The following is an 18,669-nucleotide window of genomic DNA, read 5'->3' on the forward strand; positions in this document are numbered from 1 at the left end:
TGTGCCATTGATATGTTTTATTAGTTACCGTATATTGTATTGTACAGGAGGACATGCTTTTTCATGGTGATAAGTTAGAAAACTGAAAAATGATTGGGAGATATAAACAGCACTGTCTCCCATGATATTGACAATTCTAGCTGGAAAGAACGATCGTCCAACAAAATGTTTTTTTTCTTGGTGTGTTGGTTATTATGCCTATTCTTAGGGTTATTTGGGTTACTGACTGAGAATATTGCATTTGATAGACCACATCAGTTCTAGTTTCTTAGATATGGTTATCATGGTTTTCTATGGGCTAGTAGATGAAGACTGTTATATAGCATGTGCTTTGTATCACACAAATTAGAGCTGATAGGGGAAAACTGGAAATTTTTGAAATCAGCAGGTAAAATATACCCAGAAACAGGTCTAACATTTCAAGTACCAAAATGTGTGTGGGCCAGTGCTTGACTACCATATGTTCTTAATTTGTACTTTATTAAGTACTGGTTGATTCTAATTATTATAGATAAGTGCTTTCCTAATTTAGTGCCCCACTATTATGTAATATTTAACATCTTCAACCATTAAAGCAACACCAAACATTCGAATATTGAGATATTTCAGAGGTAAATCAGGCTGAGGCAAACCATTACTAGTCTAAAAGTTATTTTGCTTGCAAATTATGTAATAAAGTTAATGGCTTTTTATCCTGATGTAATGATCATATTGGGAATTAGGAGGAATATCAGTGTTTGTTGCTTCAAATGTTTCTTTCTCGACTGTGTGAAGACTGCACTGAAGTTTCTGAACAAAGGGGAGGAGAGGGCAGGAATGAAATCCACGTGATGATGCTTGCTTGGCAAGTGTTTGAGGTCTGAATAGGGAAACCAACTGCTTACTATTTTGGGTGAATGAGGTTAGCTGTTACTGCAAGCAGCTTCATGAAAGAATCCTTCCATCTGTCAGTCTGCACAGTTGTGGAGAGCAAGGCTCTCCTATCTAACTTTTTAGTATGTGTATGAGCATACAACTTTTCTTAGCGAAGGGAAGGGATTTCTTTGTCTGAACATAGTCCTGATGAGACAATATGATTTTACCAGAAGTTTACTGATTCTTGACTTGGGATATCGGCTCAGATATTGTTTGCATCCAGTGTCTCCTTGAACCCAGCGTGAGCCTACTTTCAAACTGTGAAGTGGCACCCAAGAAGGAGGAATCAACAGAACCCAAACCTTAGAAATCTATGCTGATCCTTCTCTGAGGATCAAGCATCTCTTCAGAAACTTGTAAGGATATTTTGGTTGTAGGATTTTCTCCATAATGTTGGACAAAGCCCAAACTCTACAGCCCACTTATGGTGGGATTGTGCCATTTACAGAGATTGTACCAAAGGAAGGAAAGACCATAGGCTTGGGTCATGACTCTTACCACAGTCTGCGAGAAGGTTAGTAAAATGTATCCTGTTTGCTTTTAGAAATCTTAATGGTTTTCCTCTCAAATCTATTTGGGTCTTTTCCAGTGTGTCCTACATGTTTCAAGTGGACTAGTTTGTTTGCTTCTGTTTAAGATGGCTGCATATCTTTTTATATGGCACTCTTGTAAGCAAGGCTATGAACCATATGTAAGTGATTTAATCGGGTTTTTTTTTTACAACCAATGGTGGGAGGACTTTCCTACAAGGAATAGTGAAGAGAATATTTTGATTTTTATAAGGGAAGACATAGTACGGAAGCCTTTTAAAATGATAAATTGATACAGTTTTGTTGTTCCATATGAGTGACACAAATGTGGTGCTGCCTTTTTTCCATTACTGATAGAAAAAAAGATATATGTATAAAATAAGTTGTTAGTTTTGTGTAAAGAAATTGAAGATGGGTGACATTATTGGCTATGGAGGAGATGTGAGGAAATCAAGATTGAAAGCATGTTGAGAAAAATACTGAGGAAATACCTATTTTTAAAAAAGTTTAACATGCCTCTGTATGGAAAGTCTGAAAGCAAGTTTATCGGATTGATGGAGGAAAATGGGGAAGTGATGTTTTCAAGACTACAATGCCCAGGCATACTGGAGACATATGTCCAAGTTCAAAGGCTAGCCAAGTGACATGGTCTACAGGTTACCATGCTAGAGGTTTATAGATGGGACATTTGGAGAAGGGCCAGGCCTGAATGCTAGAATTTAGGTAGGAGACAGAGAGATTCGAACTAGTTCTGAAGAAACAAAACAAGACACACATGTTCTTGGGTCCTTTCTAAGAAATGAGGACACAACTGGTAGCTCTGTTTTTTATATTGTATTCCAGGATTGAAGTAAAATGCTAAGAACCAAATGAGATGCTGCACATGACACAGGGTAGGATTCAACACTAGTCGAAAGTAGATATTTTTTAATCAGGGATGGGAAATATTTGGCTTTCTATATGTTTTGGATTTCAACTGTTACAATCATTTTCAATTGGCTTTGCTGTCTGAAGCTTCTGGGAGTATTAACCCTAAACAACTGAAGGACCACAGTTTCCCCAGCACTGCTTTAGTTACAGATAAAGGTTTTCACAAATAAGAGGTAGAAAACCACTCTCATTACTAATGAGAAGAAGCTGAATCACGGTCAGTGTTCTATATAATGAGTTTAAGTCCAAAAAGTCAATTAAACTACTCTTAAGGACTAACTGTGTAGCATACAGGGTTCTTTCCTATTTTGACATTTCAGTTAAGAGTAAATTGTTGCCCAGAATTTGACCATTGGTTTTTCAGCAGGCACATTGCTACTATTTATTTTTATCTTTCAATTCGATTAAGCTTTCTGTCCTTGTGCAACTTGTTTACAGAGTTGGATGTTGTGAGATTTGTGCAAAGTGCTTTTGCTGCACTTGAGGAAGTTGCAGAGTTTATACATGTAGAAGGAGGTTACTAGTGCCTTGTTGGCTTTGCTGTACTGACTTTTGGTGATACAGAAGTACTGAATAGTGTATCATACCAGTGATGCTGAAGACAAAATTCAGAAAGGCAAAATAATTATCTTGGATGCTCACTGATTTTTTCTTTATATGCATGATTTCACATATAGCTCCATTTGAAAAAAGATGGAGCTTAAAATGTCTTTTCTACAGCCTACTTAGAATAAAAACTAGTATCTTGAATCATGGCTAGAAACATGTAGATTGCCAGTCAGGATAAGCATCAAATTTCAGTTCTGTGTGAAAATGCATTTTTACTTGGATGTTACTAGAGCATGAATTACAGTAACCAGTTCTTACTTCATCCCAGGAAGAATGGCAGCCAAAGCTAGTAAAAGATGCTCTTTACCACCATCATTATCCCTGCAACTTCATCAAGTAGAAACATTTCATAAACACCGTATTCAATCATATAATAATCATCATTGCATAATAGCTGCGCAGCCCCCCCCCCTTAGGGAAGGCAACATTGGTATGTTGTTCTTCCCTGCACAGAAGTTACAAAAGCCCAGGCAAGTGAATTAACTGTGCCCTTTGGTGCTATGGGGTGCCAAGGAAACCCCATAGCAGTGAATTCACCTTCCCTCTTTCTCTTTTGGCTCTGCTGCATGTTGCCTGCCCGCCTCTCCCCTCTGCAGCTACACTTTGAGGGTGCGGTGCCGCCCTCAAAAGGGAGGGGGAGGCTTTTTCACCTCATAATAGTTGCCATCTCATAATAGTCGTGTTCCCTTTTTGCCCCAAAGGGGAGGAAATTGCTATTCTTATGTGGTGAAATATGGTATATTGTCAGTAAAATGTTTGCTGAAATGTTGAATCATCCTTCATTTGTATTGTAGTAACAGAATCCTATTTTTATCAAGTTATTTTTTCCTTTGGCACAAAGTTTTATTTTAAAGAAATAATACCAAGAAATATATTATATCTGCATTTTATTGTCATACTAGTTTGGGTACCCAGTGATGCCCGGGTTATTTCAAAAAGGCATTGTTTGTTTTTGGATGTTAGATAATATCAGTTTGGTAATTTGTAACACTATTTATTAGAAAAAAGTCAGTCTTTGTTTTTGTTTTTTATGAATGCTCCCTTTAGAAAATACATAAGGAAGTGAGTGAACTACAATTTTCAAAACTGTGGGTCCATCCTCCCCAAACCCTGCCAGTATTCAAAGTAGGCCATGTTGGGTCTGTGTGCCAAGTTTGGTCCAGATCTGTCATCATTTCGGTTCAGTACTCTCTGGATGTAGGTGAATTTCAACTCGCAGAAACTAAGGTCAGTTTCCCAAAAACTCTGCCAGTTGGCCATGTTGGGGCTGTATGCCAAGTTTGGTCCAGGTCTGTCATTGGTAGGGGTCACAGTGATCTCTGGAAGCAGGTGAAGGTACTGCAAATCTCATCCTCCCCCAAATATCACCAGAACGTAAAGTGGGCAATGGGGAGGGGTCTGTGTGCCAAGTTTGGTCCAGGTCTGTCATTTGGGGGGGGGGTCACTGGTCTCTGGAAATGGGTGAGGGTACTGAAAATCCCATTTCCCATGATCCATCCACCTGGAAACTGCACCAAGACATGAGGGGGCGATCATGAGGGGGGCAGGGTCTGTGTGCCAAGTTTGGTCCAGGTCTGCAATATGTGGGGGTCACAATGGTCTGTGGAAGTTGGAACCCCAGCCAGAAAAATGCATTGTCCGCCACAGACCCACGTGCATGCATTGTCACCCATATACAAACATTCACTTTTATTACTATAGACAGATATATAATGTGAGAGATCATTTGTGTAAAAAAATTGCAGCATTTACTCTGAAGAGCTTCTCAGCAAATTCAAGATGACCATTGCAAAGAACTGGTTCTAATTTTCATCCCAACAAAAAACCCATGTTCAGTGCTCTATTGTTTTTCTGATGGATCCAGGAGAATTGGCAGTTTCAGTTTTGATCATTCATTTAAAAATGTGAAAATATTAATGGGTTTTGAAGATTAAATGAAATATTGAGATAGTAAGTCAGAATGTTTACAGTCAATTTGCAGGATGGCAATAATATTTTAATAATAAGGTGGGAGATCAGAAGTCAATTTTAACTTTATTTGTGGTTATTGTTATTAGGTAGGGGATGATTGCAGAATTAGTTTTGATAGGTATATCGATGGTATAAGTGATGTACTATAATAATAATAATAATAATAATAATAATAATAATCCTTTATTTGTACCCCGCTACCATCTCCCGAAGGACAAGAGGCCGAGCCCAAATACAACAATAAAACAGCAGCAACAACACAACACAATAACTCAAAAGACAAAGCAATAGCAATTAACAACACCCAATGATGCAATTAAAAACAGTGGCTGGGCCAATTGTAACAATTAAAATTAAAAAGTGCTGGGCATGAAGTTATCCTGAATCTCTGATAAAGTGAGCTGGGACATAGTGCTAGGAGTTTCCTTATTCTGGAAAGGCACACTGGAACAACCACGTTTTCAAGCTCCTCCTAAAGATTGCTAGCGAAGGGGCCTGCCTGATGTCCTTAGGGAGAGGGGCCACCGAGAAAGCCCTATCCCTCGTCCCCACCAATCGCGCTTGTGATGCAGGTGGGATTGTGAGCAGGGCCTCTCCAGATGAACGAAGAGATCGTGTGGGTTCGTACACAGAGATGCGGTCGCATAGGTAGGCAGGTCCCAAACCATTTAGGGCTTTGTAGGTAAGCACCTGCACCTTGAATTGGGACCGGAAAATGAATGGCAGGCAGTGGAGCTCCTTAAACAGGAGGGTTGACCTCTCTCTGTAAGGGGTGCCAGTTAACAACCTGGCTGCCACCCGTTGGACCAATTGAAATTTCCGGGCCATTTTCAAGGGCAGCCCCACGTAGAGTGCATTACAGTAGTCCAATCTGGAAGTGACTAAGGCATGGACCACCCTGGCCAGATCTGCCTTCACGAGGTATGGTCACAGTTGGCGCACGAGTATGCAGTTGGCTCACTGAGAAATTACTGGTTTTACAAATTGTATAATGATACTTACATTGCTAAAAATAGAATAAATATATATTTTACAATAAAACAAACAAGAAAGAGTATTACTGTTTCAGTCCAGAGCAGAAAAACCCAATGGGCAGCAGAGCCAAATTAGAATACTTATCCAGAAATATGTAAATCAATTGCCAGCAAACTTGAAATATGGCTTATTAAAATTAGGTCAAAAGGTTAACTGTCTTCGAAAAGGTCTTAATATTCCCTTGCAGAACTGTTGGAACTATATCATCTCAGGCATTTACAGCCTCAGTCACTCAAGAGGCCTAGCCTGTTTTGGTCTTTATAATGAGGTGGAGTAGGCAGGGGTTAAGCAGATATTTACAAGATTTCACTTCTTCAGGCATTCTATCTACGTTCTGAAATATAGAGATATACTGAAATTTTGTAATGAATCCAGTTTGGTCTAGTAGAAATCAAGTCAGGAGAAATGTTGATAGCTGTACCCATAAAGATAGTGCCATCATTCATCCCCATCTTTTAATTGTTTCTCATAGATTCTATTTTTATATGAATGGTTTCTAAAAAAATGATATTTTAATCAGAATGAACTAACTTCTAGATTGCTTTGTCCTGATCTAAGAGTATGAGCCACTGCCGGAAAAGCATCCTGTGTGAATGTAACACTTGCAAGCAGCTCCATCCACAGTATCATTTTTACTTGATTTCAAGTATCATTTTTACTTGATCTTTCTTATCCTTACAAAAACTCAAGTGTGTTTGTCTTGGTTAGGTAAACGTCACCATGACATAGTTTGAGTATATTTGATGCAAATCTCTATAATATCCTTTGATACAAAGATAGTACATGTTTTAAAAGAAATCTGCAGCTGCTAGGCACAAAGGTTTGGCATGAAGAGTTACAGGAAGGGAGGCTCAATGCCCATGTTCACAGGTTTTTCATAAAACCAATAGGATAAAACTGTAGCAGGAAGCCTTTCCTTTCTGTTCAGTTGTTTTGGGTCAATTTGACATCTTCAGTCTCCTCACTGTCAGTACAATGATCTTTAGCTTTTACTTTCGCACTAGCTATTTTCATGCTGTGATAACTTCTTGCTCAATACACCATGATCTAACGCAGCTTTAAGAAAAAATTGAATGTAAAGATTTTAAAATTCTGTGGCCACTAAAAAGAAACTGCATTGTGGCTACTATGTTATTAAAAGAATACATGGCTGTGAACATGTTTTGGAATGAAAATAACAGCTAGATTTGCACAGTGGCAACTTTCTTAAGTTTACCCTTTTACAAAAAGCATTCAGAAACAAAAATTGGTTTTTTACCCCTTAGGAGGATTTCTGGGAACTTGTTAATGCAAATACTAAATAACAGTGGTTAAAAGTGAATAAATGGTTGTCTTTTCACTAACAGAAACTTTTGTTTAAAAATTCAAATGTAGTTAAAGATACATTTCCTGTTCATTTATTGCATGTGCTTTTTGAGCACTCTGTGTTTAGACCAAAGAGAAAGAGCTTAATTTTTTTTAGAATTTTTGTACTGCTATGATCTCTTGGTGTGAATATAAATAAGTGTTATTCACTTGCTCTGAGTTCTTCTACTGATACAATAGTCTAAATAAACTGCCACCGCTTTTACTGTGCCTGCAAAGGAAAGTGTACAAAATTACATTTTATTATAGTAGTAGAAATAAAATGTGAGATTTTTTTAAAAAAACAAAATTAATGAGGTTTTTTTGTGGAGGTGCGGGTAGAGATTTGTAATATTCTTAAACTCTGTTAGTCTTTTTTCTGAACATCAGTTTAATTTAGTGGAAAGTGGAAATAAGTCAATTTTCTCCTTTTTTTTTCACCATCAATGTTGGTAACCCATTGTAGTGCTAATTATTGCTGGTTGTCTTCCCCCAGATGAAGTACACAACCATATAATCCCTTTAGTTGAGGTGTTTTCACAGTCTGTTTCACATAAATGCTTATCAGCTATACAGTTTGCCAGAGTGCACAGACAGTTCACATTCCCGCTCAGCTGTCATTGGATTAAAGTGTTGTACTCCAAAGTTATTTCAAAATGGTATTGTATTTCATATACAAGGCAAATGCCTGTGTTACGTGGAGAAGTGCAGCATATCTATTCTAAGGTTTGAGTTTATGTATATCTTGCAGGAAAGTGCCGACATGTCTTGAAAAGGATTTCAGTATTAGGTAATCTAGTACCCCAGCCTTTTATCACTCTAATTTGTGGCAAATTGTAGAAACAATTTAAAAACTAAGTACTCTGGCCTTTTGGTTACTTATTTTCTTCTCAGAGAATTAAAACCCAACATCACATATTGTTTTATACTAAATAGGCTTTGTAAGCATTTATGATACATAAGGAAATAAATACTTTTATTGGTCGTTTGTTAGTTGCCAGGAGTTGTTTTTGCATTAAAAAATCGGGCTTAATTACAGATAGGTAAATATGTTTTGACACCTTAAACAAGTCAAAGATGAATTAAAGAGATGGGAAGTGGGTCTTGAGGTCTGTTTTAGGGTATTAGATATGCACTGGTAGTTTACCATTTGATGTTGAGTTGAAATAATGTAGCAGCTTTTCTTTTAGATTTTTAAGCAATCATATACCTTGCCAGTTTTGCTGTAAGAATATGAAACCATATAATGACCAGATTCTGCCTAAATTCAATTTTGAATCAATAAATATAGTGGCACAAACCCAGATAATAGAACACACTAAAACCTGTCCCTAAAATGGCACCATTGGGCATTTTCTGGCACTCATTTCCCTCTGTGCTATACCCATGTTGTCATCTCCTTGTGTTGTCTACATCTCTTTTGTACTGAGGGACCTCCCCCCCCCCCCCATTTATGACAAAAGTAATAATTTACTGAATGAATAAAAACAACAACCAAAAATACTATTTTTGTGTCCTGCATTTCTCTACCTCAAAGGGGACTCAAGGCAGCTTTACATATGGCAACTATTCCATGTCTTTGAACAAAAAACAGTTAACATAAATTGTTAAAAGATTTAAAATTAAAATTAAATGCACATCAAAAACATATAAAACCTTATAATCACTATTAAAATCATACCATCCACAGTCATAATCCAAGACCATTCCAAAAGTCACTGCACATAATTCCATAGCGATTATTGCATTGTAGTTAATCTCTAAAGGCTTGACCCCTGAACCAGATTTTCACTTTCCTTCTGAAGACCAACATATTCCTTATGGCATAGGTTTTTATGGTTTGGAATCTATCAGGCAGGTGTGGAAATTGCCACCTCCATCCTTTTCAGCATAAAAGACTGGTCAGTGTCTATTTAATGTTAAATCATGTCATATTTTCTGGATACCTTCAGGCTGCTTTAGGTTCCTCTCTAATATTTTCATCTGGTTAGATTGGGTGTTTTCACTTCCTATTCAAACATTTTGTGCTGTACTGTCTTGGCCCTCCTTGTGGCCTCACTTGATTGCTTCATTGTTCTCTCAGTTAGATTTTTTTTAGAAAAGGGTTTTTTTATTTGCAAAGTAACGTAGTGTAGAAATGTAGTGCTAATGCAGCTACCCTAAGGAAACTCAATTCTAAATGTATTTGTTCATTTGGAACAAGAAAACAAAATTTGTAACATTTAACAATAATGCTCTGCAACAGTTGAAGAGCAAGGTAAAAAGAAAAGCTATATTTTTGTATAACAATGGGTGCATCTACACTGTAGAATTCAGGTTGAAACCGCTTTAACTGCCATGGCTCAATGCAATGGAATCCTGGGAGTTGTAGTTTGATGAGGGACCAGCTCCTTTGGACAGAAAAAGTTAAAGAACCTGTAAAACTACAACTCATGATTTCATAGCATTGAGCCATTGTACGTAAATCAATGTCAGGCTGCATTAATTCTACAGTGTAGATGCCCCAAAAAAGTTAGGATTGCTGTCTTATGATGGGTTATTGTAACAAAACCACTGCCTATCCTTTACTTAATTTTGTGAGACTAGATAAACTGAAGCATAGACTTATAACTTGTTTTGTCCATTGTAGGGTTGTAATTTGTTGCTCCAGAAGCCAAGGTTATAAGGCATTAATGTTTGTCCACATGTATTGAAATATCTTTGAATGAACTGTCCAAATTGATGCTTTGTTCCAGTGTGGTTGCCTGCATGAATAATATAGTGTGGCACAGGTAGTTTAGCTACACTTTATTGGTGTTTTTTGCCATTTATTTATTTATTTAAATTTGTATTCTGCCTCTCTCCCAGAATGGAATTTAAGGAGGCTTACAATAATTTCTAACAATTAAGCTAAAACAATTACTTTACAAAAATTAAAAAAATAAACAATATATTTTAAAAACATGATTAAAACAGTCAAAGGCACCAAGACATATTTAAAACACATTTTCTAATAAAAGATTAAAAATACAGCACCACTTTACACTTATACACACACTGTGTTTGTCATTGTACTTTCAGGTTGCCTATTGACTTGTGGTTATCATATGGTTTTAATGGGGTTTTCTTAGACAGTGATGTTCAGATATGTTTTTTCCTTCATCTGAAATATAGTCTACAGCACCTGGTATTAGGTGGTCTGCCATCCCTGCTTAGCTTCCAAGATCAGATGGGATCCAGTGTCTTTAGGATAATTAGGTCTTGCACTCATTACTACTCCATAATTCCAATCCAAATGACTGCCTGAATGAAACCATTTAATCTACTTGTAGAAAGAGAACATGGATGTGGCTAACTGGGCCTCCTGCAGAAAGGAGTTCCACAGCCACAGAAAAGCCTTTCTCATGAGTCCAAAGCTGCCTACAGAAGTGGCGGGACTGAGAAAAAACCCTTGCAATTTCATTATTTTTGTTCTGTTTCTGAGTAGGTATAAATAAATCTAAAGTCCAGTGGTGCATACCTATTTTCTTTGATTAACTGCTTAAGATAATTATTTCCTTGTTCTATTCTCACCATTGCAAATACACTGCAGCTGGGCTTACTTTCTTTTTGAGAATGTGAAAATAATATATCTTCTGCCCCTACTGGATTGTCAGATCAAGGATAATTAAAATATTCTTGGCATGCCTAGAAATGCCTTAAAATAATAATAGTTGTTCAAAATTGTACTTTTATAAAAAAGGCAATTGAGATGTCTGAAACCTGCTAGTCAAAGATGTTGGTGTATACACAAGTGCATCAACAAACTAGATTTACTGTGATAAACATGAAGGTCTGATCGGATCTTCCTGGATCAGTATCAGTTTGTGTGGTCTCTTCTTGTTTTTACAGTTTCATGATTTGTAATGGGGCTTGGTAAAGTAGGAGTTCTTGAGTAACAGGTCCTGTTTTCATAGTTTGTGGATTTTTTATCAACCTTCTAAAATGCTTTGTAACTTCCTTTCCCCGCTCTTTGCAGCAGAATACGGAAATCTTGGTGCCTGAGGCTACTTCTGCAATTGTAAAAGTTAGAGTTGGGTGTGGATCACAGGGTTTCTCTCCTCCTCACCAATGCTCTGAAGATAGAAGAAAATAAAATGAACAAGAAAATGTGTTCCGCATTGTGGCATATCATAGCAATGTGCTTCCTTCTTACTTCTTTCTCTACCTCCTTGCAGTGCTACAGTTGAAGCTCCAGCAGCGAAGGACACGGGAGGAGCTGGTTAGCCAAGGGATCATGCCGCGTAAGTACAACTTATGTGAACTTCTCTTTCCTCTTTGAATATCTTCATTGAGATGAGGTTGGACTTTGAAAGATCTCTTTGCAGTGCTGTGCAAGTGCAATCATTTTTAATTTCTAGAATTGATAAGCTAGCATTGAATTTATGTTGATGCACAAAACAAAAGTTACAGGATTACCTGACAACTTATGCGAGGATGTTGCTATGCTAGAAACATTTGAATTCTTGGGTTCATGGTAATCAGACTGTTAGCAGGCTTCCTGCCATGACTACATAACTGTCATATTTGGGCAGGGACCATGGCTGCATGGCTGTACGCATGCTTAGAAACCGTTAGAAATATGCCTAGACAAACACAGCAATTTTCTCTGTTTGCTGCATTAAAGAGTTGCATCAAAACTGGTAGACAGCAGGTTTTGTTTCTTGGTGACCGCAGTTAGTTTATTAGAGGTGGCCTAAGTAGCTGATGAAAGGGATACATCTAAAGATAAGAAAGGTTTTGAGAATAATACACTTCATATATCCGACATTTGTAAGAAGCAGGCTGAAATGTACTACCGTAAGTGGCAGCAGTGATGTGAGAGCAGATAAAAAGTCACATTTTTTACATTCTGTGCAAGCAGTTCATGTACAAAAGGGATTTAACTGTGCTAAGAATAATCACTTGGACGTGACACCCACATTTTGTTGTTCTTCGGAGGAAAGATACCAGGTTTCTCATTGATGGGTTTAAAATAGATTCTTACTACTTCATTCAGATTATTGGAAAATTTGATGTTGCAGTCCTAATTTAAATTGTTCTTACTGTGTGCGTGCAAGACCCAGAGCTTCATATTTCAGACATACCACTCTTTTGTAGACCTTCCAAAATTCCCAAATGTTTAGGTGTTGCAGTATTACAGTGAACGACCTGTGAGGTAATTATTTCACCTAAAAGGATACTATCTTTACATTTTGGGCATGCTTCCTAGAACACATTTATGATCAGAGCAGTTTTTTTCAAAATAGATCTGCTTCCAAGGACTGGATTTTTTAAAAAAGTATTTTACATTTATTTTTGTCAAGTACACTTAAGCTTGCTTAAATATCTTTGAAAATACCCTACGTCATCTTGGAAGAATGCAATCTTTGAGCTACAGTTGTACTTTTTTTGTTACACTTTCAGTCAGAGGACGTAAAACTACTTTATGTGCACTCGTTAACTTTTCTCCAAGTAAACTTGTAAAACGTGATGTGCTTTATTAGAATTGGAGCTTGTTAACCTGCAGATTCTGTACATAAACAGCCCAGATAGTGGACAGGTCAACATTTTCTAATACATTTTCTCACACCAGAATTATTAACTAGAAAACACTGTCTCCAGAAAAAAGATGATTTTCCTAATTAGGATCAGAACATAGCTTATATACATGGAGCACAGATCTTAATTTCATAACTAGAGCTGATCTATTGCATTGGTAGACGACTCAGATTGAATCCTCAGCACATCCAAGTATATTTTGTAATTAATATGCATGGCAGGATGAGACACCTTCCTGGATTCGATATTGCCTTTCTAGCTAATTTCTGTTGGTATTTGCCATTGACTTTTCTTTTAAGCTTTTGGGCAAGCACATGGAGCCTTTTTTTTTTTTTTTTTTTTTTTTTGCAAACTAAATAAACTACAGTTTGAGACTCCAGGCTACGTGGAGCCTCCATTCAGAATGAACATTTGTTAAATAATATAACCCACACTTGTTAAGTAATATACATTTTGGAGATAATGCTATGGAGCCTTTTAAGAGGTTGATTGTGTTATCTTCTAACATGTATAAAGGGGAACCGGAAATGTCAGGCAGGATTTTTTTCTCTTTTGTTGTGTACTTCGAGAGTCTTAGGAATAGCAGGAGCCTTTCCCATTCTCAAGCCTCAAAACAAATGAAAAACCATCTGCTTTTCTCTTGCAGAAGACCTGAGAAAAAGCCTATCATTTCTGTTGAGGTCTGGTTTAAGAAGCAAAGCCACCCACCCAGAGGTGTATTGTCTACATTTTCTCAGTGCTCTAGAAATGTGCCATTTGGATGGTGCTGCTAAGAGATTTGCCTCTGCCAAGTGGATCTATGAATCCTTGCTTAAATATTTAGAAATTTTCATATGAATTTCATAGTGATCCACTTTAATGTAAGCGTTAGAATGTCAGGCAAGACAGGAGAAATCTGAGTTCATAACTGCACACTTACAAAACTATCTGATTGATTGGTTTAAATCACCAGTTATATTTCCATCGGTAAAGCTAAGAATTAAACAATTGTGCTGGCATATTTCAAAATGGTTCTGTTTTCTAACACAGAAATATCTATATAGCAGAGTGAGAATTTTACCTCAAATTCTGTGGTAAAACAACAGGAGGCATCTGTCCAGTGTCCCATTAAAGATACCAAACTCTAAAATGTCGATGATGAGTTTTGCAGGTTGTTGGATAATGTCAACACTTCCAGATTATCAGTCAGGAAGGAAATCCACAGAAATCGATTGTGAAAGTATAGCCACAGTAATCTCTTGCGGTTGGTGTTTTACATAGACTCCGGCCTCTCTCCTCATTGTGAAAGGAGCATTGTGGGGAGAAAGCGCTTACAGAATTCACTCCCAGTTTTGATACCTTATTCCTCTCTTGTTCCAATATCCCTTTTTGATTCATGTAGGGATTACATGCATGTTTGGCTGTGGGAATTAAGGAGGCCTTTATGCATGTTTGACCCTGATTTTCTTTAATTTTATTTGTGTCTAGTGCACTATATCTTAACTTTAGAAATTGTTATTTGTTTGGCTCACTTGTCTAGTTTTTCTCGTGTAGTTTATGTGAATTATGGTCTTCTTGTAGATACAGTGTTAAACAATCACATTAAGTTTTTTGTTCATACATACCCCTCACACACTATAGTAGTAAAATGTAGTTTGAAAGAATGTGCTCCTACTTTATATTAACCACAGCTGTTGTGCTGGATTAATTTGTAGCTAATTCCAACTGTAGTTCACCAGGTTTAATAAGCCAGGTTTCAGCCATAACTTCAAGATTTACCTCAGTTTAGAGCAGTGGTTCTCAATCTGTGGGTCCCTAGGTGTTTTGGCCTATAACTCACAGAAATCCCAGCCAGTTTATCAGCTGTTAGGATTTCTGGGAATTGAAGACCAAAACATCTGGGGACCCACAGATTGAGAACCACTGATTTAGAGTGTGAACTACAAGTAGTGTTTTGTTTACTGTTGTCTATATGTCAGCAGAAGGGAAACTTTATCCACCCTACAGCCCTTGTATGGAGGAATAGGAGATCCTTTGATGCAGATTTATGGAGGAATACAGTAGTAGGCATAAGGGAAGAAGATATTTAATTGAACAGGGCCAAACTTGTTTGGATGACGTTAGACAAAGTTTAGTGCATATTAAGCTGCCATTAATATGAAATAAAAGCAGAGGCCTCCAGTCTGCTCCTTAGATGGTGCAAGTGTGGGACAGGGGAGTTGAGATACATAGGTTCAGGGTTTGCTGCAGCCAATTATCAAACCACAAAAATGTGGCTTAACATCATGTCTGAATATTAAAGAATGTCCTGTTTCATTCTTACATTTCCTTTCCCTATAAAGAAACATGATCGCTATTGTTCACAATGAATCTTCATAAAACTACATATACTGTATTTAAGAGAGTTATAACAACTTAATATTATTGTAATCTACTGGAGAAACTGACTTCCTGTATTGTACTGTACTGTAATGTTAGGACATGGGTAAATTCTGTGGACTATGGACATTATGGAAGGTACACAGCAACATAATGTGGCAATGGCATTTTCAGCAATATTCAAAGACAGTGTTCTCTGGCTTGCAGAATTCATATGATTTCTAAGACCCTGATGTAGACTTTTAAAAAGTATACATTTTCATCTCAGATGAGTTTAAATGGATTATTAAGAATGGCAGGTTATATTTTTAAGTTCAGTCACCTCACCCTGCACCTTGGAACACCATAACAGCATAGATGTTACAGTGGTTGATGACTACTCATTAATGGAACTACTAATGGACAGAACTACCACCAATCTATATAATGCTTCTAAAATCCAGTTACACAGTCTGTTTGCCTACTTAATCCAACTGCATCTAATCTGTGTCACCCAAATTTCATTATATCATTAGAGCTGCTTCTCACGTTAATCATTTATGTATGCATTAAACAGCCAAGTGCTCATACTAAATCTTTAGAATCATAGAGTTGGATGAGACCACATGGGCCATCTAGTACCCCTGACAGATGGCTAACCAGCCTCTGTTTGAAAGCCACCAAAGAAGGAGTTTCCACTGCTGAACAGCTCTTGCAGTTAGGAAGTTCTTCCTAATGTTCAATTGGAATCTCCTTTCCTGTAGTTTGAACCAATTGCTCTGAGTCCTAGTCTCCAGGGTAGCAGAAAACAAGCTTGCTCTCTCTTCCTTATGACATAATTTCAATTTTTTGAGCAGAGCTATCATGTGTCCTCTCAAACTTCTCTTCTGCAAATTAAACATGCCCAGTGAGTTGTTGTAGGTTTTTTGGGCTATGTGGCCATGTTCTAGAAACATTCTCTCCTGATGTTTTATCTGCATCTATTGCAGGCATCCTCAGAGGTTATGAGGTTTGCCCAGGTCTTTAAGCCATTTCTCGTAGAGCTTGGTCTCCAGACCGTTGATCATTTTAGTTGCCCTCCTCAGGACGCTTTCCAACTTGTCAATATTTCTCTAGAATTGTGATGCCCAGAATTGGGCACAGTATTCCAGGTTAGGTCTGATCAAAGCAGAATATTTATTATTTATTTATTTACATCACTTATATCCCGCCCATATCAGCCCGCAGGCGACTCAGGGCGGTCTACATATCGGCACAATTCGATGCCATCAATACAATACAAAAGCAAAAACAGTTAAGTGCAATTATACAAAAAAGACAGTGCAATGACAATTTAAAAAGAGCTATATCCTCTCATTCCAATCCTCGTCCATTTCATCGTCTTGGCCGTTCCTGGGTCATTCTCCATCTCAAGCTTGACTATCTATTCCGGGGTTCTGAATGCCTGCTCGAAGAGCCAGGTTTTCACTCTCTTACGAAAGGTCAGGAGGGAGGGGGCTGATCTAATATCCCTAGGCAAGGAGTTCCACAGCCGAGGGGCCACCACAGAGAAGGCCCTGTCTCGTCCCCGCCAAGCGTGCTTGCGAAGCAGACGGGATCAAGAGCAGGGCCTCCTCAGATGATCTTAACTTCCTGGAGGGTTCGTAGGAAGAGATGCGTTTGGATAGGTAGGCTGGGCCAGAACAGAGAGACATCAAGATTTTTTGAGACACTGTCTTTCTTTTGATGCAGCCCAAAATCCCATTGGCTTTTTATCTGCTGTAGCACATTGTTGCTCATGTTTAAATTGTCCACTAAGATTCTCAAGATCTTTTTCACATGGACTGTTGTGAAACCAAGTATCACCAATCCTGTATTTTTGCATTTCATTTTTTCTGCCTAAGTGTAGTATCTTACATTTCTCCTTGTTGACATTCATTTTGTTAATTTTGGCCCAACCCTTTAATCTGTTAAGGTGATTTTGAATTCTGATCCTGTCTTTCAGAGTATTAGCTATCCCTCCTAATTTGGTGACACCTGAAGACTTGATCAGCACACTCTCTAAATCTTCACCCAAGTCATTAATAAAGATGTTGAACAGAACTGGGCACAGGACTGAACCCTGCGACATTCCACTATTTCAGGATGCCAACCAGTCTGTTCTCATCCATTAAAACTCTCTGTCCTATACATATTTGTTAAATATAATTGGGGTGTGACATTGCAATGACAGGCTATATTTCCTTACCAACTTGCTAATAAGTTTCTGTTCAGAAGCATGGGAGTCTTCATACTTTCATACCTTCCTACAGCACTCCAAGTGCTTTGGACTTTAGCTCCAGAATTCTTGACTTGAACAAGCTGACTAGGGCTTCTGAGAGTTGGAGTTCCAAGCACCTGGAGGGCCACAAGTTGTGCAGACCTGACTTAGTGTATGATTGCTTTTTCATGTCATCTTGCTGATGCATGAAAGTTGGGTTGCAGTCCCTGATGTCAGTATGGTATTGTATTTAAGTGTGGCATACACAGGCTGGGACATAGAACACTCAGGTTTGTAGACATGGTTTTGCCTTTCTTCCTTTATGTTCTTTGCTCTTCTAGGATTCCCAAGCATACCATTTTGATAACATAACTAGTTTATAGCATACATTTATTGTAGATACATCCAGAAAATATTTACCTCATATCTTCATTGTGTCATGGATAAACTTCCTTGCACTTCTTCATGATATCCCTTCAAATATTTAAGGATTCCTATCATATAACTTCTCAGTCTTCTTTTCTCCAAGCTAGCTATACTCAGTTCCCTCAGTTGTCCTTCATAATGCTTGGTTTCTAGACTTTTGATCTTCTTGTTTATTCTTGTCTGGGCACACTCCAGCTTTTTGGTATCCTTCTTGAACTATTGTTCCCAGAACTGGACAGAGAATTCCAGGTGAGGTCTAACCAAAGCAAAATAAAAGAGTATTACTATTTCCCTTGATCTGGAGACTATACTACTGTTGCTAAATTGCATTTGGTTTTTTTTTTTTTTGGTTTTTTTTTTTTTTTTTTGGTTTTTTGGCTGCTTCATCACATATTGATCACATATTTAGCTTGTTGCCTACTAAGACCCATAGATTCTTTTGATGTGTGTTGCTTTCATGCTGGGTTTCAGCCATTCCGTATCCATGTATTTCATTTTTCTTGCCTAGGAATAATACCTTACATTTCTCCTTGCTAAAATTAATTTCAATAGTTTTTGCTCAGCCTTCCAATCTTTCAAAGTAATTTTGAATCATGTTCCTGTCCATTGTGGTATTAGTTATCTCCCTAATTTGGTGTTTTCCATAAATTTGATGAGCATACAATCTACTCCATCATCTAAGTCATTTATAAAGATGTCAAATTAACAGGCTCAGCATAGAACTCAGAGGCACCCCTCTAGTCACTACTCTCCAGAAAGAAGAGCTATCATTGA

At 37.7% G+C, this 18,669-nt stretch overlaps 1 protein-coding gene across 4 annotated transcripts in view; it reads left to right on the forward strand.

Moving 5' to 3' along the window:
• MRTFA (myocardin related transcription factor A) overlaps positions 1-18,669 on the forward strand; it is a 65,159-nt gene that overhangs the window by 22,292 nt on the left and 24,198 nt on the right. For 2 of the 4 annotated variants that reach the window (XM_060777104.2, XM_060777105.2), the window contains exons 1-2: positions 949-1,429; positions 11,531-11,596. In XM_060777104.2, coding sequence (XP_060633087.2) covers positions 1,306-1,429; positions 11,531-11,596 — 190 coding nt within the window. In that variant the 5' untranslated portion in view covers positions 949-1,305. Of the gene's footprint in view, positions 1-948; positions 1,430-11,530; positions 11,597-18,669 lie in introns of those variants that run through there. The other 2 variants (XM_067469183.1, XM_067469182.1) reach the window with 1 other exon arrangement.

Source organism: Anolis sagrei, chromosome 5 (genome assembly GCF_037176765.1).
Source record: "Anolis sagrei isolate rAnoSag1 chromosome 5, rAnoSag1.mat, whole genome shotgun sequence".
NCBI lineage: Eukaryota > Metazoa > Chordata > Lepidosauria > Squamata > Dactyloidae > Anolis > Anolis sagrei.